At 42.7% G+C, this 22,892-nt stretch overlaps 4 protein-coding genes across 5 annotated transcripts; 2 read left to right on the top strand and 2 right to left on the bottom strand.

The window, feature by feature from the left end:
• Positions 1-853: 853 nt before the first annotated feature.
• On the top strand, positions 854-12,790 carry adam17a (ADAM metallopeptidase domain 17a). Its single transcript, XM_076108445.1, has 19 exons — positions 854-1,069; positions 1,366-1,498; positions 1,893-2,026; positions 2,159-2,247; positions 2,957-3,146; positions 4,553-4,683; positions 4,874-4,960; positions 5,652-5,777; positions 6,184-6,328; positions 6,469-6,560; positions 7,002-7,154; positions 7,497-7,696; positions 7,833-7,936; positions 8,070-8,204; positions 8,894-9,024; positions 9,177-9,255; positions 9,416-9,504; positions 9,653-9,712; positions 11,467-12,790. Exons 1-19 carry the CDS (start codon positions 964-966, stop codon positions 11,875-11,877), a joined length of 2,595 nt encoding a protein of 864 aa, XP_075964560.1. The 5' UTR covers positions 854-963; the 3' UTR covers positions 11,878-12,790.
• Positions 12,759-15,222, bottom strand: iah1 (isoamyl acetate hydrolyzing esterase 1 (putative)). The gene is made up of 6 exons (XM_076108450.1): positions 15,102-15,222; positions 14,908-14,960; positions 14,660-14,811; positions 13,604-13,765; positions 13,360-13,481; positions 12,759-13,132 (listed from the first exon to the last, which is right to left on the bottom strand). The coding sequence occupies exons 1-6, from the start codon at positions 15,180-15,182 to the stop codon at positions 12,956-12,958; spliced, it is 747 nt and encodes a 248-aa protein (XP_075964565.1). The 5' UTR covers positions 15,183-15,222; the 3' UTR covers positions 12,759-12,955.
• A 642-nt stretch (positions 15,223-15,864) lies between these two features.
• dnajc30a (DnaJ (Hsp40) homolog, subfamily C, member 30a) lies at positions 15,865-17,494 on the top strand. The gene has a single exon (XM_076108448.1). It carries the CDS (start codon positions 15,905-15,907, stop codon positions 16,802-16,804), a length of 900 nt encoding a protein of 299 aa, XP_075964563.1. The 5' UTR covers positions 15,865-15,904; the 3' UTR covers positions 16,805-17,494.
• On the bottom strand, positions 17,404-22,863 carry LOC142968541 (cleavage and polyadenylation specificity factor subunit 3). 2 transcript variants are annotated; one of them, XM_076108447.1, is made up of 18 exons: positions 22,729-22,863; positions 22,533-22,596; positions 22,163-22,260; positions 21,879-22,007; positions 21,613-21,790; positions 21,435-21,524; positions 21,196-21,346; positions 20,838-21,013; positions 20,587-20,745; positions 20,323-20,469; positions 20,061-20,213; positions 19,768-19,876; positions 19,325-19,423; positions 19,134-19,228; positions 18,927-19,014; positions 18,669-18,735; positions 18,445-18,541; positions 17,404-18,352 (listed from the first exon to the last, which is right to left on the bottom strand). In XM_076108447.1, the coding sequence occupies exons 1-18, from the start codon at positions 22,797-22,799 to the stop codon at positions 18,251-18,253; spliced, it is 2,073 nt and encodes a 690-aa protein (XP_075964562.1). In that variant the 5' UTR covers positions 22,800-22,863; the 3' UTR covers positions 17,404-18,250. The 2 variants fall into 2 exon arrangements, with proteins under 2 accessions (XP_075964562.1, XP_075964561.1); XM_076108446.1 differs by lacking the exon at positions 22,729-22,863 and having other exon boundaries at positions 22,163-22,571.
• Between the last annotated feature and the right edge of the window lie 29 nt (positions 22,864-22,892).

Below are 22,892 nucleotides of genomic sequence, written 5' to 3'. Positions count from 1 at the left end.
ATTTTATTTGCTTAATAATGTACTGTGGGTGTTTGTAAATTCCCTATATCTAGTGTGGTTTATTCTAGTTAAGAAACCTTAGATGGGAATGAGATTTGACAAATGCATATAACTTTTACTGTAAGGGAATTCAGCAATTTTTTCATTCTGCCAATTCTGGGGTTTTTATGTTATAATTCTGAGATATTTGACATTTTCTAACTTTAATACTGGCTTTCCTTAAAGTCAATTTAGGCAAAAGTACATTTATTTTTGATTGTGCTTTTGCATAATTCTATTTGTTACTATAAACTATTACTCTACTACATGTCAGCGGAAGCTATTTTAGTTTTAACAGCTATAGACACTGGTCACTTTACAGGTTAAGATTTGAATTATAAAATCATGATCAGATTGTAATATGATGCATTATTATATATTAAACTGTCCAAAAACCTCCAATTAATGGGGGGCTCACTTCTGAAGGCAGGACAAAGTAACCCCTGATCTTTGCGTTTTGATAATGCTACTTTTACTAAAGTGAAGGGTCTGAGTAACTTACTTCCATTACCACTGGCATCATTCAACTACCTGTGTGTAGCATGGGTGGGTACCAGTGTGCTGCAGCGTCAAAGCCATATACTGGGTGTACATCCCAAGTCTCTTAAAATGCATCTAAGATAAATTAGACGCCCTTTCCTCTGATTCCATGTGTTTTTATGTTCCATCCTTTGATACTCGATGTTTCTGAGTACATGTATTTTGCCAGGGTTTAAGGCTTTAGGGGGGACATTTGGGATTGGGCCTAAAAGAGTTTTGGGTTGTACCGTTAGCCCCTATCACGCCCTCCAAACTCCCAAGTGAGAGGATGTTATCCACTCAGTGCACTTCCGGGTAGCTCAGCTAGCCAACGTTAGCTATCCAGACAAACCGACTAAATTGTGACAATGACAGCGCTCGCATAGCTGACCGAGCTGCCTGAAAATGAGGAGCATTCTGTTAATCGCCTTTCTGGCTCCTTGTTGGGTCAACGGTGCAATTAAGTCGAGAGTTATTACGGAAGAGAATCACGAAGAAAACCCGGAATTCGGTGAGTAACTTAGCAAGCTAACTCAAGCTAGCGTTAGCGTAAATGTTATTGCTAACGTTAACCGTTTTATGAACGATTCGCGGTAACGATGATTAGCGTGATTTGGTGCTATATGTGTTGACATTTGTACTGTTAAGGCACCGAGTCCTGGTCTAAATAAAACCATATCATTAAGCTAGAAAGAGGATCGTCGGCTCCAGATTGTTGTATTTGACCGTTACTTGGAATTTACATGAACACAAACGTAAATTCTGCTCGCTCGTGTCTGACCGTTGTCGTCTCTCAATGTCTTCCAGGTGCTCTGAACTCCATCCTGTCAGATTTTGAGGTGCTGCCATTGTCAGGCCTCCAGCTGCACTCTGTAAGGAAGAGGGACGTCCACACCCCGTCCCACCTGGAGCGCCTTGTGAGCTTCAGAGCCCTGCACAGGTGACCTTATATCTGACATAAGCCTACATCCAAGTACAGCTGTTTTGATCTTTTGGAGTGATGGTACAGGAGATCCCTTCTTAGCGGATCTCCAATGTAAGGCCCAACTCCCATTACACGTTGATTTGAGAGTAACTGTGGCACACTATATCAAATCAACCCTTTCACACCCTATGAGTATGCACTCGGATCATACCATGGTTTGCAAATGTAAAGTTGCAGTCAGATGCAGTGTGGTACTAGCTAAAGAGACGAATAGACACACAGCTGGTGGCCAGTTTATGTTTAACTGTATAGTGAAATGCCATTGTCGGGGACACCAAATCCCATGTATTGAAAGCAGCCATGTAATCATGTTTAATATAGATATTGTGTGTCGTTTTATCTCTTTCAGAAATTTCAAGCTGTACTTGACCACCAACACGGGCCTCTTCACTGACAACTTTAAAGCTGTGTTTGTTGATAAACACGGGAGCGAGGAAAACTACAATGTCAATCTTCAGAACTATTTCACTGGACATGTTGTTGGTAAGTGTTATTCTAGGATTAGGTATTCACTCATGTCTTCGTCTAAAGAAACTGCTGATTGATTCTTTGAGACCTATTTGCCGAACATGAGCAACAACCTTTTAATACGAGTTACCTTATTGGTGTTTGCAGGAGAGGAGAATTCCCGTGTGCAGGCACACATAGAAGGAGATGAGTTTTCTGCTCACATTCTAACTGATGCAGCCGAGTACAACGTAGAGGTAAGAATCATCTTGTCTGTGTAGAATCCAAATAGAAACAGTCAATTGTACGCTGAATATACCTGTAGACATTCATTTAACATAGTGCTTCATTGCTGTACTGTAAACCTGGGAAGCTTTAGCCTTTAACTTCGCATTGCTCTGTATTTTCTTATTTTTTTGCGTGCTATTCTGTGTGATTATACGATACGTTTATACACCATAATCTTGGATTTACCAGTGAATTTCTTTCATATTGGTCAAATAACTGTCTATCCCTGACGATAATATTAAAGTTTACCCGTTCAGCCGTCACCTGTAGCAGCTGATGTAAAATACATTGAGTAAAAAAAGGCCGTTATCCGACATTGTTATCTGTAAGGTTGCTTGAGGGTGCTCACATCCTTATTAGTTGAACAGACAGCACTTCAATCTCAGTTGTTGTTTCAATTTAAATCCAAAGTACTGTCGGACGAGATGCTAAAACAAGACTATACAGTACATTGTATGAGAAGTAATAAAATGCCTACATTGCAATAATCCATGCCGTGGCGTTCTTTTTAAATGCCCCACGCCACTTCACCTCCTATCTGTCTTTTTTTTTTCTTGTTGTCATTCATTGCCAGTATCTTTACGTATTCTTTCTCTCTTTTTGCTGCACATTTTTACCCCATCCTCTCTTCTCCCTGTGACCCTCTCTGATGCCTCCTGTCTTTCTCTGGCCATCCAGCCCCTGTGGAGGTTCACAGATTCCCCAGCTGATGGCAGATTGCTGGTTTATCGCTCAGACGACATCAGGAACCTGAGCCGCATCGTCTCTCCAAAAGTGTGCGGTTACGTCCACGCTGAGGCTTCGGACCTCCTGCCACAGGCTTCCGGGAGGGATCGGGACGGGCAGGAGGAGGTGGACCAGGGAAAGGGTGAGCTCCGCTGTCCGTTTTCCTCGCTAGGAGTGGAGAGTCTTGCAAATGTGTGTGTGTGTGGTTATAGTTGTAGTGGAAATGTGTAGGAAGAGGACGGCATATAAGGGGCTGGAGATCACAAATGTGGTGCAGCCTCGGCTCTGTGGACGGTAAAGAGCAGAAAAAGAAAGAGTAGGAGGATAACAAATGTTTAAGGGAGCGAGGAGGAGGCTGTAGTAGCGAGACAAAAGAGGTGGGTGTTAAGTTCTGTAACAGTTACTTTATTAAAAAATCTTTTGTTGCACAGAGCCAAAAGTTCTGCACATTCACTACACGCCGCTGACAAGTGGGTATTATGTAACATCCAAATGCCTTTTGATTCGTTTGTGCTGGAAACGTAAAGCATATAGCAGTGATACTGTGCCAGAGACTTCTTAAACACCTCTCACTGGCAGCTGGGTGAAAACACTCACTGGGGATATAAGTTGAGGTGAAGGTTCTCATGGAGGAGGCATTAAAATTCACGGAGGCTCTGCTGCCCAATGAGATGACTCCGAGTCGTCGCTGGTCTCCCACTGCTTGTTGTGGAAGGCAGGGTAGCGCACACCCACGCTGCTCAGCAGTGTACAGCCATGTGTATGATGTAATGTCTTCCTGTTGTCCTTTTGCTGTTACTCTTCAAGTGCTCATTGTTTGATAAAACGGATCTTTACTTTCAACAGTTTAAAATGTGAGGATTTGCCGTTTCATTTATTTCTGAACAACTGAATTTCGCATTTTTGAGACCTCATCACGGGCTCTGGAAGATGTTGAAGGGAATCTTTGACTATTTCTTGCATTCAAACGTTAAAACTGAAGCATTACCTTAACACAGTTAGAACCCTGAACTACAGATGTTAAGTCTAGTATGAGCATCACTTAATCTATTTGGAAAAGTCAAGCTTTGTGTTCACAGATTCAACAGAGAATTGTGTGTTTTATAGAACTCAAAGTCATCACGTGTGCCCCAAACCTCTGCTCCAGCTGGATAATTGTACCTGACATTGTGCAGCCTAGTTTGCTATGGTTGTCTATATACAGTAGACCCCATTCACACTTACTATCATGCTATAAACTAGAAAGAGAAAATGCTATTTAATTTGCTATTAATTGGCTTGAAGAACCCGAAGCAGCTCTGAATCAGTTCACAGGCAAACAAAAAGGAAGACGTGCTGCTAAATGTAAAAATGAGGGCGATTAACAACGGGATCCTAGAGCATGGCCTCATTGTTTGATTCTTCATGCATCTGCCCTTGTATGTTTAAATATGGTAACGCTTTAAAAATGATTGTTACAACGTATTCTTTTCCTGTTTGTTTATCTGCGGCCATTTTTCTTCACCTGTTCCTGTCTCTTTAAACACTCCTGCTGTTTGTCCCTCGTAGGCCACCACCACAGAGAGAAGAGACAGGCTCACGACCACAAGAAGAACACCTGCCCCCTCTTGCTGGTTGCAGATTACCGCTTCTTTCAACACATGGGCCGCGGACAAGAGAGCGTCACTCTCAACTACCTGGTCCGTCTTTATGATGCTATGTACAAAAAGTGCAGAGAGAGTTCACCATGTGAAGATTTAACATGCATCCACAGGGTGTTACAGTGAGCAGGACTAGAGCAGAATGCATGTTTTTGCAGTCAAAGTCAAAATAAATGTGTGCTGTTCTTGCTTTATGATTTTTTTTATTTTGTTCCTTCTCTCACTCCAGATTGAGCTGATTGATCGAGTCGATGACATTTATAGGAACACAACCTGGGATGATGAATACAAAGGCTATGGGGTCCAGATCCAGCAGGTGTGTTTGTGTGTTCTACTTCATTGTAATATGGTTCCAGTCTGACTTATGGAACAATTTGTGGCGATTTAAGCATCAGACATCACTAGACATCACTGCTCCCAGCAGCACGATAGCTTTGTTTACATCAAGTCTCTCCCAGAAGCGGAGCTGAGAATAACACTGTCCCCTCAGTGTGTTGAGAACTTGAATTTTTCGGAGGAACTGAAAGCTTTTGTGTGTGCCCTGTGGGGTAATTTAATTTGTTCCACAGGCTCTGGGGATGAATAGAGACACTGTTTGTCATCCTGCGAGTCTCGCTTTTTCTCACTGAAAAGATATGCATTCATTTAGCTGCTCTGAGTTATTGTCCAGCATACATGTCAAGAAGAACTTGTAATGTACCGCTTCTAATCCCAATGCCTTTGTTATGAACAACAATGATGGTTTGAAACGCAAAGCCCAAAACAGGATGCTGACTGACTACGAGTCACTCTAACTACGCATTAAAGGTTTCAGGTTCAGGGCCATTCCTAAAAACTATGTTGCAGCTCAATGTACAATAATTCCTGTAATAATTAATTTATGATTTGAGGGGGAAAATACATCTTTTGTGTGTTATACATCCTTATGAGCCAGTACAATAATATTTGTTTAAATTCTTTGAATTGTGAAATTGTTCATAAATGGTGTCTTTGGTTACCATTCTAAGATCATCATCAACAAGGAGCCGACGAAGGCCCCCCACGTCCATGATGGCACAAGCTGGGTCCACTATAACATGGAGAACAGCCCTGGGAAAGGAAAAGTGGTCTGGGACGTGAAGAAACTTCTAGAGGTAGGACAGGGAGGAAGAGAAAGATGTACACGTAGGGAGCGTACGTTTGGGAAACACTATGGGTCCCTCATCAGGCAAAACCAGGGGACTGTCACTGGATATGATTTGGGAAAATGAAATTTAATTGTCAACAGAATGTTAAATTTGCTCACAAAAATGTGTAAAATGTACATTTGCGCTGGAGCTATAGCAGCTTATCAAAGATATATCCGGATGTTTTGGCAGATAAGTAACAAGAAAGGCCAGTTTAAGAATGTCAACGATCTGTTTGAGGTAATTTGGAAAACGAATAATTAATAACTAAATATAGATGTCCCGCTCAGTACAAACCTTTCTCAAAAACCTTGGAAAAACAGGGACAAATGACAAATGTTGATATATAATAACTCTTCTTTTTGTCCCTCAGCAATTCAGCTCCGACATAGCTGGGAACGCCTCCAGTGTGTGTCTGGCCCACCTGTTCACCTATCAGGATTTCGATGAGGGCACACTGGGGCTGGCCTATGTGGCCCCCTCCAAATCTCAGGCCCTGGGCGGCCTCTGTCCAAAACGTGAGGACCCCCCCCCGAACCGAAACATTTTATTTGACCTACATTACCAACTGTTTTATGGAGCCCTGGGCTTTTGTAAAGCAAAACAGATGCTGAGATCTTGTGTTGATTTCTTTCTGTCCCTTTTTTTTTTTTTTAAGCGTACTACCCGTCTCACTCCGCACTCAAGCCCAGTTACCTCAACACGGGTCTGACCAGCACCAAGAACTATGGCAAAACTATCCTAACAAAGGTCTGAGTTCCCTCGTTTTTTCAATCTTTATCCTCGATAAAACTAATTACTAGCTGCAGGAAGTTATGCAACATGTCACCCTGCCAAATGTAGACTCTAAGAAGAGCAGACACACCTTTTTGTGTGGGTGTTATGAGTAATGATCCCAACGCTGTTGCATTTTGACACCTCAGTTATCAGTATATTGCTTGCTCCTCAGCACAGTTTACAGTTAAGCTTCAACACATGAATGTGAGCTGGGAGAAAGTCTCTTATAGTATGATAATATGCATGTTTTTTGTTGTGACTACTAAGTGTTTGTGAACGTGCAACGACACACAGTGTCAGTCCTGCATTTCGTTGCTCGACAGAATAGAGTTTTCGTGTGATTTGTTCTCGATTGATTCAATAGTAAACTATATGTTTCTATCAAATAACTCTGGTTGGTTCGTGTCCCATCAGGAGGCGGACTTGGTGACCACTCACGAGCTGGGCCATAACTTTGGAGCAGAGCACGATCCCGACAACATCCCTTACTGTGCTCCCAGCGACGACCACGGGGGGAAGTTTGTCATGTACCCGATTGCTGTGAGCGGAGACCATATCAACAACAAGGTACCCTCTCTAACAGTGAACAAGTAAAAAGGGCTATTCATTCACTTATTCCAATTCATAACAAACAATGCTGACACGTTTGAACTGAGTTCTGGATGCATTGTAGCACAACTGTTTCACTGACTTTAAATACATCTTTTGTAAATACATATTTTTGCAAATATGTATTTAAGGAAATGGCTTTTGATTTGTTGTGAATCGGGAAGAGATTTACATTTTGTATTATTCTAGTGTTTTAGCTTCATAGCAGTCCTTTTGTCATGTCACCGTTCACAGTTAAGCATAAAGCGTCCCACTCCTAGTTAATATCTAACCCTCGTCTACTTCTACTTCCTCCTAAAGCGCTTCTCCAACTGCAGCAAGATCTCCGTAGGAAAGACGCTGCGTTTCAAGGCTCCTCTGTGCTTCAAGGAGAGGAACAGTAAGGTATGTGGGAACTCCAGAGTTGAGGACGGGGAGGAGTGCGACCCCGGCCTGCTCCACCTCAACGACGACCCCTGCTGCTCAGCCGACTGCACGTTCAAACGTGACGCACAGTGCAGGTATGAGATCCAAAAGACGCATTAACGTGTATGTCAGGTCTAAAAATATGCTCAATCGTTGGATTCATTTGAAGATGGCAGGAAATGTGTGTGGCACTAGATTGAATACATTCTCATGTCTCTGTTCTCTCCACAGCGACAGAAACAGCCCTTGCTGTTGGAGCTGCATGTTTGAGCTTGCAGGAAGAAGGTGCCAGGAACCCATCAGTGCTACCTGTAAAGGCATATCATCTTGCACAGGTGGGCGCCTCCTGCTGGTCGGACACAAGATCTGCAGTCATCACTGGAAGGCTGTTTCTTTGACGTTGGGCCCCTTCTATTGATACGTTAAAAATATGTCTGAAATATTTGATACCTCTACCTCACATGTTAGGCAACAGCAGTCGGTGTCCCCCTCCTGAAAACGCCGACGACAACACGGTGTGTGTCGACATGGGCCGGTGTCACAATGGAGAGTGCAACCCGTTCTGTGAAGCCTTGCAGAACCTTCAGTCCTGTGCCTGCAACGGTAAAGTGCAGCTCATTTCTCACAAATGAAAAACTATATAGTATGACACTTGTTTTTATTTTCATGCATACTATGACGTTTTTTATGACAAATTATATTCTAGCATTTTTTATTTTATTTTTACAATTTTATACCAGACTATATTAAGAGATTTTTTATGACATAATATACTGTGAGATTTTTTTTATAACATTTGTATTCCAGTTGCGGTTATGGCATGTACCACTACATTAGTCATGCTATGACACCTTTTTATGAGTTTTTTCACTTTTTGTATGAAATATTTTATTGCATTTTTATGACATACTATACTAAGAATCTTTTATGTCAAACTATACTATGACACTTTAAAGACATTTTTATGACATTTCATACAATACAATTATGTTTGATGACATTTTTAATGACGTTTCTTATGGCATACAATAAAATGACAGCTTTTTACTTTTTTACGACATGCTATACTATGACACTTTTTAATTACATTTAGACTATGACCGTTTTTATGATCTATTTATGTTCGAGGATAAAGGATTTTTCTAAATGTCAGTGGCTTAATAACATGTTTTAAGAGATCGCTCACAGGTTTGAATGAATGCTGTGTATGCACAGCGACTGTTAATTAAGAGTATAGTTATTAGAACTTTTTTGCAAACGTATAACACAGTTAATCCCCTCTCACCTCGCAGAGACGGAGGACTCCTGTAAAGTGTGCTGCAGGGGAAAAGATGGCGCCTGCTCTCCTTTCACACAGGGCAATGACACTTTCCTTTTCCTTCGCAAAGGAAAGCCCTGCACTGTGGGCTTCTGTGACGGAGGCGTGAGTCATCCATCTTTTATTTCTGTTCACTCTGTCCTACCGTGTCTCCACCATGCTTAGTATTTAGGTTTTTATTCCCGAACACAGTCCAGCTCTGAAAGGTCCACATGCTTCATTTGGCTGAGTGTCAATGTTCTCTTGTTTTAAAACAGGGAAAGTGCATGAAGCAGGTGCAGGATGTGATCGAGAGGTTGTGGGATTTTATCGACAAGCTGGACATCAACACGTTTGGTAAGTTGAATTCTGATCAACCCCATGAGAACATGAGTATCTGGAAAGTCTTTCTTGTTGATTGTAGTAGCTGAGTCTTGTCACCCTGCTTACCTTTCGTCTTTCTGTTTCCGTGTCTCGTCCATCATCACAAACGCCACCTTTCATCTTTCCCCATCAGGGAAGTTCCTGGCTGATAACATCGTGGGCTCTGTCGTGGTGTTTTCACTCGTCTTCTGGATTCCTCTCAGTATCCTCGTTCACTGTGTGGTAAGAATCAATCTACACTAGTTACCTATTGTCTTCAGTGGGCCATTAACTGCTCCTTTTTGGATCTTTGGTCTTTACAGTAATTACCTAAATTGTTGAACCTTTTTAAATGCTGACCATTTTGTCCCTTTTTGTGTTTCTTTCGCAGGACAAACGACTTGACCAGCAGTATGAAGATAACACAAAGTCCTTTTACTACCCCCCAAGCGTAAGTGTCTCATCTCTCATGCCTTTGTGTGATCCTGTGCCTTGCTGCCACACGAACCAAACTAATACAGTCACACATTGCCTTTTTTTTTTTAAACACATTGTCGTCTTAAATATGGAAGGGAGAGGAAAGTGTGAAGGTGTGTTGTTCAGGTGGAGGCGTCTGTGTCTAGATCCCTGCGTCATTTGTCAGCATTGAAAGAGGTGCTACAACATGTGCGTTCAGCACAAATCCTGCTTGGTGGGAAAGTAAATAGGATTCAATTAATAAAATAAGGATTTACTTCTTGCATTTGTAACATCAAATGTATTTCTGGTATGTTTGACAGTGATTAAAAAAAACAACAAAAAAACAACAGCTTTGAAATTAAGAATTGCTTTTGCAATATTTGAATTAATATCCGACAGCAGTTGTGGGGTTGTTTGCTTGTTTTGCATGATCAGAACTCATGCACACAGTCCTGATAATTAGATTAGCTGAGCGTTAAACACTTAATAATAAAATCTAAGGACGTCTCTTTCAACAACGTAAACCTTGATTGTTGCTTATAATTCGGAATATTTGAAGCTTTGAAACCAAGTTATCAGGGGCTTAAAGAAATGCTTTCTGTGGCATCACAAGAGCACGATGCCTTACTTCTTAATTTGACATAGCATTTATTGGCTTAGTCGTGAAAATACAAGAGGGGAGAGCAGAACACGAATGGATTCAGAATCCGTAAAGGGCCTCGCCTGCCAGGGCCAGGTTCACACTGCCAATGACCTGTCCATCACTCTTTGCCTTGGCCCCTTTCCATTCTCATTGGAACTGCAGCAGATGGTGGAAGTTTGTAGTAGAGCTCCCGCCCTAGGTGAGTGCGTGTGCCATGGCTTTGGTGTTGCGTTGCCATTGAGTCCATGCATGGTCACCGGCCCACGTTTGGGATACTCCTGCAGTCACTTCCTGCTTGACGTAATCACTGATCAGGTTCCACATTTCACCGAGAGAGATGAAGTGAGCTAACGCTAATCCATGTGAGTGGACAGCGATACGTGTGCTCCTCTGCACCAGAGTCAGATCTGATCAGAAATTACCTCAAGAAAGCAAGATTGCACTTTTTAGGAGTATTCAAACCGAGAGAGGACTGAGAAGGTTGCACTTTGTTGTCTTTTTGTGGAATCGGATGCGGTGTGTGTCAGCGTTTTTTAAGTTTGCATCTGCTGCTGTTAAAGCCACAACAACAACAACAACAGGGTCATATTCTTTAGGTGGTTGTTGTTTTGATTTACCTTTTTTATTTTTCTTTGTGTAATGGCTGTCTGCACTGTTTTTGTTTTAGGTTTGATTGGGAACACGTGGAGACTGAGAGTACATTCCTCTGTAGATCTTTGTCATGGCCGACATTTTGACTTGTAATAGCAGGGACAGCGCCGGAGCAACTAATCACATTAACGATGGCTTAAGTCCATTCAGGTGTGACAGTAAGTCCTGCAAGTGAGCCAGTATGCACAAAGCAGGGCCCATGTGCTCCTAAATGGACTGCAGACATTATTAATATTAGTTCCACCTCTGTTTGACAAAATGTCCACCATGAGAAATGTTTGTTTTACTCATTCCCACTTTTAAAGGGGACTAATGTCTCTTAGTACAATGGGCTTTAAGGTTTCCATTATTAACTTTGAGCAGAATGGAGTAAAAAGGGGATGGATCCCTCCTCAGTCAGAGACGGTCAGCTTCGACGTGCTTTGATCTCACATGTTTTTCTCTCTCTTCAGAGTCAAGACATGCTGAGCAACCTCGAGTCAGCTTCCGTGCGCATCGTCAAGCCTCCTCAACCTCTGTCCTCCTCCTCCGCCGGCCGGACCGCGCCCTTCTCTCTGCCCCAGCAGCAGAGCCAGGTAGGGGCCTCTCCCGCGGCCAGCACCAGTACCCAGGCCCCCGACCCGAGCTGCGGGCCCACCCCGGACAGCGAAGGGGGGCCACGGATGGCCACCATCCAGGAGGACACCAGCAGCGACTCTCACCCGGGAGAGGAAGGCCCATCGGACGATTTCACAACCGCAGGAGCCTCCTCGTTGGTTACGAAATCCTCCTACGAGGATCTGACCGAGCAGAACCCGTCAGCCAAGGAGCGGCGGCGCCTCAAGAGGCAGGAGTGCATTGACACAAAAGAGACCGAGTGCTGAGAGTAAAGCACCGGTACGTTTGGGGTTAAGTACCAACTAGGCACCAACACGTACAGGCAGCCTGATGTGTTTTAGGGAACATGCAAATGATCTTTTTGTCTTAACCCACTGGCTACATGGTTTCGGAATATGCAACTAAATGCTGGTGCGCTAAGTGTAGTCTTCATGGCAATGCAACATCACCGGTTCGCTCCACTAACAGATGATTTAATGTATCGTTGATGATCGTTGTGCTTATGTTACTGTTTCAAGAAACTCAGTGCGACATGTTAAAAAGCAAACTTTGACTTCAAAATGAGTTTTATCCTGAATCTCTGTGTCATAACTGCACTTGGAGTATTTTTCCACATCACTGGAGAATTGAAATAAGTTTTATACATGTTCTTACTGTGCTGTGTCATTCATAGTTTATTTTAGCTTGTGAAACATGTCCTTCCCTGTTAAAAGGTTTAGTAAGAGGTTATATTGTCTTTATGAAACAACACGGTGCCTTTTCTGATTTTGTGCCTAACTGTAGATGAACAATCCTGCATTTCATTTTAAAAGAAACTTCCTGAGGTGCCCGAATGTTATTTTCCCGTTTGGTTTTCTGTCCTTGTGGCAATGTGAGTGATGCACCTCTTTGTTATTTTAAGCCGTCTCGCCACTGTTGCCTGCTGTATCACATATTACATAAAGTATGTACTTACTGTCAGTCAAGGAGAAAGAAATACTGTGTCGCTAACGTCAAATACTGGATTGATGTGAACCGTTGTACATGCAGATGTCCTGTCACATATTCTGTGTATATTCTTCATATTTCTATGTTTATAAAAGTCACCTGAGTTACTTTTTTTTTTTTTTTATTATATAAAGTTTCTTGTTTGGATTTCCTACACATCTCAAAATAAAAATCTTTATTGTGCATTTTAAACCTGAATACATGGTCTCACATTTGACATACTGGTACAAAACAAATCACAGCGGCTTCATTTATTGTAGTAGAGATGCAGTCCAGTGTGCTGGTGAGTGTTTTATTAACAAAAATATCCAGCCCTGTAGGATTTGAAGATGTCTTTGAAAGCCCTCGTCGTCTTCTTCACTGGTCACAGAGCAGACTGCTCTCGGGGCTCTTTGTATCCACGTCTCCCCAGTAAGGCAAGATGAAGGGCAGGTCAGCCACACGGCTCTCCAGCAGCCCCCACAGGTGCTGAGCAACGAACTGGTTTCCCTTCTGTGAGAGATGCAGCCCATCGGACAGATACACGGTGTAGTCCTGCGTAGCGGAGGACACAACAGTGAGACTTTTGTTAAAGTAGGAATTTGAAAGAAGATATTGGGGCATTAGGAAAAATGTCAATACAAGGTTTAGTCACTTATCATTCAGTGCTTTCAGTGTATTTCACATTGAGACATTTAGGAACACTATATTCACATTAATAAAATCGTAAATGTCGTTCAAGATTCTACAGTGGCCTCTAACAACACGGAACAGTTACCCACCTGTCCATCTTTCTGCATGAGTGTCCAAAGGTCCAGGGCGACTGCGCCACACTGACTGGCAACCTGGACACACGCCTGTGCATACTGCCCCGCTGCAGAGTTGTGGCGGTTGAGTGGACATGCTGGAGGAAAAAAAAGAAAGACGAAGCAGCACTGGTGATCTCTGTAGGCGTGGAATGTAAGATTGGCCTGCGAGATGTTAAAAAAAGCAAGAGAGAGCAGAATAATTGTGACTGAGTGTTACCTTTTAGAATGCACTCCTTCTCCCAGGCTGGCTCATCAACAGGTGGAGGGGTGATGAATATAACTCGGTCTGCCGGCACTCCAGCCGAGGCCAGAAGCCTGGAGATGTCCCTCAGGTTCTCTGAATACTCCTTCAGAGGGACGTGCTGTTGTGGGTTTTTATCTGCATGACAGGAAGAAGAAAGAAGGAACAATCATACAGAAACATTAAGAAGGAATGATTCATTATTAGAGATAATATTTTCTATGTTAAAACATTGTTTTTAATTAGTCATTTTGATAATCCCAAAAAGCCTAAACAGTGAATTGCAGAGTCTGGAAACATTTAATTAAAGGTGTACTCCAGTAATTAGTATTGCACTTAGATCATTTAAGCAGCTTAAGTGGACACATCCTGACTTTTAGTCTCAAGTATGGACAAAGCTCCAAACACACTGGATCCTACATTTTGAAACAGGCTCTTGTCTCCGTGCCAGTAAATATCCTCGTGTTATAAGCCGGTTTGGAACATGTGTTCACAATGGGAAAGTGTAAAATGTAGTAAACAAAAATATGTCATTGTGGACTTTATTGTCACACAACTCAATGCACATCAAGGACATTAAGGTTGTTCTCACAACTCAGAGAGAGATTAAAAAAATAAATAAATTCAGGAAAACTATTATGTTTTTAGTGGTCAGATTAAATGTCATAATATAGTGTTTCATAGTATTGTGTTTTATGAAATACTATAATGTGAAACAGTATTAAAATGTCATAATATAAGGTTTCATAAAAAAAGTAATTCAATGTCAATTAAAATGTACTTCACTCTGGAGACCTTCTGTAGGTCATTTTGGGCTACAGTGTGTAAGAATAGTAACCGTATTCTATGTTTTTCATATCTAAATAAATCTATAGATGTTAAGTGCCCTTTAGTTGGCTCCCCTGGCCCAGGTTGCCTACCTTGCTTAATGATACATACTTCTGAAATCAGACACAGAGAGCTTGCAGCAGTGTATTTATCATTACTAAACTTCTTAAATTGTCATGAGAGGTTGTGTCTGTGACATTGTACCTTCCAGTGCACAGTCGTTGGCTCCAAAGAAGACAGTGACAGCAGCTATGTTGTTGTCTGCTGAGTTTGTGATGTTGATGAGGCGAGGAAGAAGTAGTTTAGCCCATCTGGAGTTGTAGCCAGACAGCCCTCTGTTTACAACATCACACTTTCTAAAAAGGAACATATATCAGATTCAGATATTAGTCAAAGGCACACCATATAGTTTGGCTGAACTGATCACTTTTATGTGAACCAAAAACACTCACCGTGCTAGTTTGTTGGCAATTTCTGCACCCCAGCCATTGGCTTGAAATGAAAACTGAAAGAATCAACAGCACTAAGTTATTCATTGCAAACTTAAGCTGGCCAGCTAGCAGCCAATGCTAACTACACGACTGTTACTGACTGTTGGCTTGCATGACATCACAGTCTTCAAAATTAAGATTGTGCACGAGCTAACCTGTGTGATGGAGTCCCCAAATAAAATCACTTTGGGCCATGTTACTGTTTTGAATTTAGACATTACAACTGGCTGCACCATTCACTGTATACGAAAAGGGCTGCACGAGACTGGACTTCCTGGTTAGGGGTGTGAGACGTAATACCACACTTCACAATAAAAGTTTTAACATCATGACTTCTTTACATGTATTATATTAAGCTAAATAATGCATTAAAAAAATATCATAATACAAATGTAAAAATATAATATAATTAGAAAATAAATGCAATAAAAAAATCTGGATTTATATCAATAAAAGGCAGACTTAATAATATAACAAATTATCTGTAGAGCGCGATACAGCAGCAACACAAACAACATCCTTCAAAATGATCATTGGGTTGAGTCAACACCTTTCTAAAACACGTTAATTAAAAACTGAATATTATAACCTTATTGAAGATATAATTTGTTGCAGGGCTGTTGTATTAGACGGCATTACTTTTTGCGAGGTGTACTTAATTAATAAAAGTTGTAGAATATTTCAAACTACATAGATATGCGTTAAACTTCTGGTATGTGTCTATTCAAAATAGTTGAACGTCATAGGCAGAAATCCACATATTGATTCCTTTGTATCGTGTAATCTTTTACTTTACTGTTTCATTAGATGAGCCGCCATCAGCGTCCCGGAAGTATTGTCTGATCCACACTCCGGAGCAGAGGGTGGCGGTAATGCACCAATAAACTGGATGCCAACCGCCGTAAAACCAGAAGAAGAAGAAGAATCGTCCCGGAAGTCTTGTTTAGACCCGGCAAATATGGCGGAGGTCAGACTGCGGTACGGAATGGGAGCCTACAGCTTTGCACGAAAAACATGTAGTCGATACCGCCTTGAAAGTCAGATTAAGCATAAGGACATAAGGACCGTTGGAGTTTCACGGGATAGTTACACAAGGGTAACACCACTGTTTGGTAGTGTTAACAATGTCTGGGATCGCTATTATCTTGGACTCAACAAAGAGTCGTGTCTTTATAAAGGACAGGTTCAAAATATAGAGAAACTTCTACCTCGGTACCGAACAAAGTCCCGGAGGACTCTTTGGTCCACTCGTGGACACCAAAGCCTCAGCTTGTTTTGGGGACAGTTTGTGTTCACCAGAGCTTACAGCGACACACGATCTGAGCCCCTTTACAAAACCAAAACAGGCTACTATGACGTACTGGAGGTGTCACCTACTGCCACTCAGACCCAGATAAAAACGGCCTACTACAAGCAGTCCTTCATCTACCACCCGGACAGAAACGCCGCCAGCGAGGACGCCACGGTCCGCTTCGCTGAGATCAGCGAGGCATACACCGTGCTGGGCAACAAGGCACTGAGGAAGAAATACGACCGGGGTCTGCTGAGTCAGTCGGACCTCATCGCGACGGCCAGACCCTCCGCCAAGGGCGCAGGGAGCTCCGCCAGAGACCCCACCGAGAGCCGGCGGTCCGTGGTGGGCGTAGACAACCGAGTCTTTGATTTCGACAAGTTCTTCAAGGACCACTACAGCGAGCAGCTTCAGAGAGAACGAGACTTCCGAGTCCGCAAAGAGGAGATGCTGAGGAAGAAGGAGGAGACGATCGCGGAGAAGAAGATGGGCAGGATGATGGAGGTGGGAGTTGTGGCGCTGATATTGATGGCGTTGGGTTTAGTGAGAAGTTTGCGGCGAGGATGAAGATCGTTCAGGTGGAGGATGTTGTCCTTGTTTAGGAATGCTGGACTCACTTGAATCATCACCATTAACACTACAACAAACAACAACACTGCTGTTAAACACCCTCTGTTTTGACCCTCAATTACAATAATGGAATATTGTGCAATATGATTTAACATCATCCTTTGGCCAGTGCAATTAAACGACACTGTTCTCTGAAAAGCTGCAGATCAAAGACTAAACCATAAAGTGCATATATTTCAGTTCCTCAGTCTGTAAGCGTGCATCACAGTACTGTATACTTTGTCTGTAAACATAGTATTTACTGTTTGTTTCACACAGTCAATGCAACTCCTAGTCTTGGCATTGTTCACTCAGCCATACACATCTGAACAAAATGGCCAAAGTATTATTTAAATCAGTAATTATCTGATTAAATAATAAGATTATCAACTTTGGCTTTTATAAAGTCATCTGTCTTGCAGATTTCTTTATTTTTAATGACAAGCTTTGACGATGGTTTCATGTATTGCTATTTATGAAACATTTGTAGCAATGTAAGGAAGTAAGGGATGTGTGTATCAGTCATATATTGAGAGCCCCATGCTCATAACAAAAGGTGCCTTGGGATATATTTATTGTAAAAATGAACACTGTTCAGATGTTTAATAAATGACATGATCAGCGTCTGGCAGAGCACAGTGAAACAAATGTTGCTCGAGTCTTTTGTTAGTCAACGTTACACCAACACTGCTTCACTGTAAACCTCAGTTAAAGAACTTTTCCGACACTAGCTGGTGAAACAAATAATCAAAACTTAACCAAAGGCGTAGTCGTTCAAGAGTCGATGGTTTGTAAAATCATTTTTTAAATGTAGAATGAACACAAACATTTAGTGCATTTAGAGATCCACAGTTCACGTCATAGTTAAAAGTAAACAAGTCATATCAGTGCACATTAGTAACCAACTCTGGTCAAACAAAACCCACAGTGCATTACGTGAAGACAGTAAACGTATTAAATATATTAAAAGTGCTTGCATAACAAAAAAGAAACACTAAAATCTACCAAGACAAATCCTATCTACACAGCTTATTAAATTACATGTTTTCTTTTTACTTGGTAGCTCACAAAACATTAAGTTCATTATTAAAAGGCCAATCTAGTCTTTCCAAATGGCACTCATAAAGTGGGACTGGGATTGGTTGCTGAGGCTTCCCATGACACCAAACCAGACATGGCAGGTGAGTGATGATTTGAAAACGGTGTCACAATGATTCTCAGGAACACGTTATCCCATTTTTTAACACACAAATACAAGCGGCGTGTTAACTTCCAACACTGAATTTGTAGAAGTATTCTTTGTTTTCACATCTGCGATGGCTTAGCTTCAGAAACTCTGTCCCTCGTTAGTTCACGGGCGATGTCCAGTTTGTTGTGATGAACACTACAGTCCCGTCGCCGCTCTCAGATGACCGGGTTGAGGGCGTCATAGAGCCGCTGCACTGCCAGCTCAACCATCTCTCTCAGGGAGTCGTCCTCTGAGCATTCCTCCTCGTAGCACACCGACTGATAGGGGGAGAGCGAGTCAGTGAGAGGGATACAATAAATCCACATGCATTGTTCTGTGTCTTGGTGCGACAGGCTAAAAAGCTTCTCACCCTCGTTTCCAAGCAGATGTGAACCGTCTTCCCATCTACTGTCACAGAGATGTTTTTATCATCACTGAAATCCACACATTCCTCTCCAAACATGTCCCTGAAGACAGAGAGAGAAGCAAGATATGCTATCATAAATAAAGTAAAGCGCAGTACACCTTTTAAACACAGTGTTTCCATGTTTACAATATTATAAAAGAGTTCGTATTGGATTGCGTGTCACTCACTGCAACATGACTCCTAGTCGGGTTTGGAAGATGTCCATGTCCATGATGGCACTCTGGGTCTCCATGGCTGTCAATCATGAATCACATTAAATAGGAATTCAGAAAAAACAAAGCCCATGACAATAACAAGACACGATGCATTATGCTTATTTTTTTGTAATTAGGCAAATGGGTTCAAATGAAACTTCCTACGGTCCATAAAGCATTCGAAACTAAAGATCCAGATAAACAACAAACACGGCGGATTGTCAGACGGACCTTTCTGAGCCTTTGGGTTTGACTGGACTTCCAGCACTACAGTGGTGACAGCGTCGGCATACATGTCGTTGAGAGGGTTTGCTAGCCACTGAGACAGGAGATGAAGACAAAGGGTGTTTGGGTAAATGAGCCCCGTCTGAAGAGAGCAAAGTGTTGCTATCGTGCATCAGACTAAGCAGGACCACAGCCAGACGCCCGACCACTCACCTCCAGCACCACCATGCCGACCTCGTGGACCAGAGTGATGTTTTTAAAAATCTTCAAAGTGTTCTTCTCAGTTCCATCCAGTTCCTCTACGTCACCTGAGTCAAGAGACAAAAAGAAGAAGACAGCCACAGTCAGTACGGTGTAAACTCAAACTCACAAAGTTTGCACAGACGTAAACATGGCGGCCTTACCGGTGAGGTTCCTCAGATGGCAGACGAGCAGTGAGTAAGGTCCAGTGAACGGGATGGCCTGGCTTTGTTTCACTGTGCTCATGGCCAGCTCTGTGTATGCTACAAAACAGAAGCATCGGGTCAATTCATGATGCCGCAGATATTAAAAGAATGGGCAGCAGTTTGAGTAAACAAGTAGGCAGTTTCTTCTGTTAGACACGTAACTTTCATCATTATTTTAAGCATGGGCTTGGCTTATGAAAAGCTGGAGCCAACATGATCAAGATTCCTCTTTTTTTTTGGTCTTGATTCCCAAAGTCACTGACTGAAAATTGACTCAGATTCTCAAATGTATTGTAGCCAATGAACTGGATCGACTGGGGCTGACTACCAACGCACACAGGTGGCCCTGTGCTGCAGCCTACAGGTGAGACAGTTTGGAGAACTCAAAAAAAAAAACTTACTAGAAAGGTCAGAAGGATTGAGGATGTGGTAGTTGAAGTTCTTTTTCACCAGTATGCCTGACACCCTCTGGCCCTGGGCACACTTCTTATCAGCCAGAGAGCCCATCACCTGGAGGGGGAGTAGTGTTCACTTCTAGTCTCAGCATTTATATCAACACCAGCACAGGGTCACGTACTACATGCAACAATCACGACTTAGCATTTTTTATTTTTGCCATAGTGACTTCTTCAGACCTTAAAAATCTAGAGAGAAGAAAAATAAAAGGTCAGAGACAGACAGGCAGTTTATTGACCTTGGCCAGTTTCTCTCCCCTGAAGTTGAGGGTGACAGCTTCTGTGTTGCGAGGGTTGTGGACTTCGATGTGAACCTGGTCATTATCCTCGTACTCCCTGATCAGCGCAGCCTTCAGACGGGCCATTTCATTCTGCTCCCCGTGGACCAGGATCTGACGATAACATGCAAGTGAGGAAGGTCAAGGACTTTCATTTACGACTGCTGTCACTGAAGGGTACAAACAACGGAGAATTCAATGAGTTGTTTCTTTTCTCTCCTACCACGTGAGGTGGTTTGAGGGCCCTGATGAACTCGCTGGTCTGCTGGTAGTCAGTGTGGGCAGAGAAAGAGATGTAGTCCACGGACATCTTCAGCTGCAGCTTCTGCCCCGACATGGTGGTGATCTCCTCCGGCTCAGACATGATGTGCTGCAGAGAGACACACGACACGTCCCAGTAAGACGCTGTAATAACACATTCACTGTATCTGTCTATTATCTATCTGTTGTTAGAGAAACAGCGTCTGGGATCCTGTTGTAGTCGGACCTTGGCCAGTGTGCCCTCTACACAGTATCCAGCGATGATGACTCCGTTCCTCTTATCGGTGCACCAGCTCTCAAAGAGCTCTCTGGAGAGCCCGCTCTGCATCATACCAGGAGAGGCCATCACCACACTGGGACCGATGTCATCAAAGTGATCCATGCTCTGGAAAAAAACAACACACACACAGACACACCACAGTTATATAGATTCAGCAGCCTAAATCCATAACAGTCTGTATCTGTAGAGCTCTCTACCTTGAGGTTGCTGATGTGCTTGAAGACAAAAGGGTTGTTGATATTGATGGCTTTGCGGATCTTGTCGTTCATTGCGTTGACGTAGGTCTGGTACACAGCCATGCACTTCTTGGCCAGGGATGATGCATAGTAGATGGGGATGTCATGGAGCTCCGGGTGGTTCTGCCAGTACTCATCTGCAGGAGAACGTGAGACACGGTCATACAGACTCCTCTGATTGACACATAATCGAATACAGATGCAACAGACAAAACATGTAATACATCGCAGGTATTGAGCAGAGAAAAGGGTCATATAAATGATAGCATAGCGGTGAAACTGCCTATTCAGAGGCGTAATCCATATCAGAACTCCTCACCCAGAATGAGCAGCAGTTCCTGGGCCCGCCCCAAGGCGAACACGGGGATTAAACAGCGGCCTTCTCTGTTGACGATGTCATGGACCGTGTTACAGAAGCGAGCTTCTCGCTCCTCCCTCTTCTCGTGGATGTGGGTGCCGTAGGTAGACTCCTGCAAAAGAACAACAGGATTCACCGCGTTGGGATCACCCAAAGATCCATTAAAATGAGTGTACAAGGTGATTGAATATGTGGCGTACTATGATTAAGATGTCAGGTTTGACACTGGGGATCTCTGCTGCCATCAGATGCCGGTCTTCCTGCCGGGAGAAGTCTCCCGTGTACAGCAGCTAAACAGGCCGACAAAGGTCTCGTTAAGTGAACTTAGTTTTTATGCATCATTAGATCTCTCGGGAACAAAAACCAAGAGTCGTTTACCTTGACTCCTGCTATTTCGATCATGAACATGGCCGCTCCCAGCACATGACCAGCGTGGTAGCACCAGAACTTGATTCCAGCCACCTCCTTGACCTCGTGGAAGTTGATGGTCTCGATCTTATCCATGCTCTCCTCCAGGTCAGTCTCGGTGTACAGCATGTCATCTGCAGAAATGTTGCTGCGATAAATCAAAGACAAAATGATTGTAGGTCCTGTATTATTATTTTTTGGAAGTTTTCCACAATGATGACTGCTGCTGCTCCTACCTGACTTTGACGTAGTCCGACAGTAGCCAGCGGTAGATGGCCTTAGTGGCGTGGGTCATGAAAGTCCTGCCTTTAAAGCTGGTCTTTTGTAGGAACCAGGGCAGAGCTCCACAGTGATCCAAGTGGAAACTGGTGAGAGGATACAGACATCATCATCAAATGACACATCCTTAGTTATGTTTTAGAATACGATCAAAGTAGAATGCATTAATAAGGAGATAACCGATACAGAGGATACTTAAAAATAGAGAGTTCAACACATAGAGGGAGGAGGAAAGACTCACTGGCTGATGAGCAGCAGGTCTATCTCAGCTGGGTCTATCAAGTCTATGTAGGGGAGAGCATCCATCCCCTCCAACCCGGGGTGGATACCACAGTCCAGCTGCAAAACACAAAAATGACTTATTTCACCCAGGATAACGCACTCAATATCAATACTGCTTTTCAGGGAGTCCTGGGTACACAGGACTATATAAAACAACAACAACATAATTAAAACATAAAAAATAAAAACAACACACAGCCTATTGGAGCCTACACAAAATAAGAACATAGAATGACATGTTTTGATAGTAATTGCTGTTCTATAATATAGATGTGTGGTGGGGTTAAAAAATAATATTTTATTTCTTAAATGAAGACAAAAATATTTACCATAATTTTCCTTCCTTTGAACTCCAGGATGATGCATGACCTCCCAACCTCCTGACCAGCGCCCCTGTAGGTAACGTTACATACGAATATAGCGTTAAAGCGAACGTTACATTTATGTATTGCTATTATATTTGCATATTGAGGCAGCCATTCAAAACCTGTATTCATTAAAAAATAAATAAAATAAATAACTCACAGTGGACGAATTAGCAGCTGGTCACTCTCCTCTGCGGGGACAATCACCTCTACTTTGCGCTTAGTCGCCATGTTTGTTAAATTTCGCACGTAAATATTAAAATAGAACAAATAAATGCGGTCATACTGCGCTGCACGACCACTGCACTGTTTGTTGCATGAATG

This window comes from Anarhichas minor, unplaced genomic scaffold, assembly GCF_050575085.1.
Source record: "Anarhichas minor isolate MPS153535 unplaced genomic scaffold, ASM5057508v1 ptg000040l, whole genome shotgun sequence".
NCBI lineage: Eukaryota > Metazoa > Chordata > Actinopteri > Perciformes > Anarhichadidae > Anarhichas > Anarhichas minor.
This window is presented reverse-complemented; position numbering and strand designations above follow the sequence as displayed.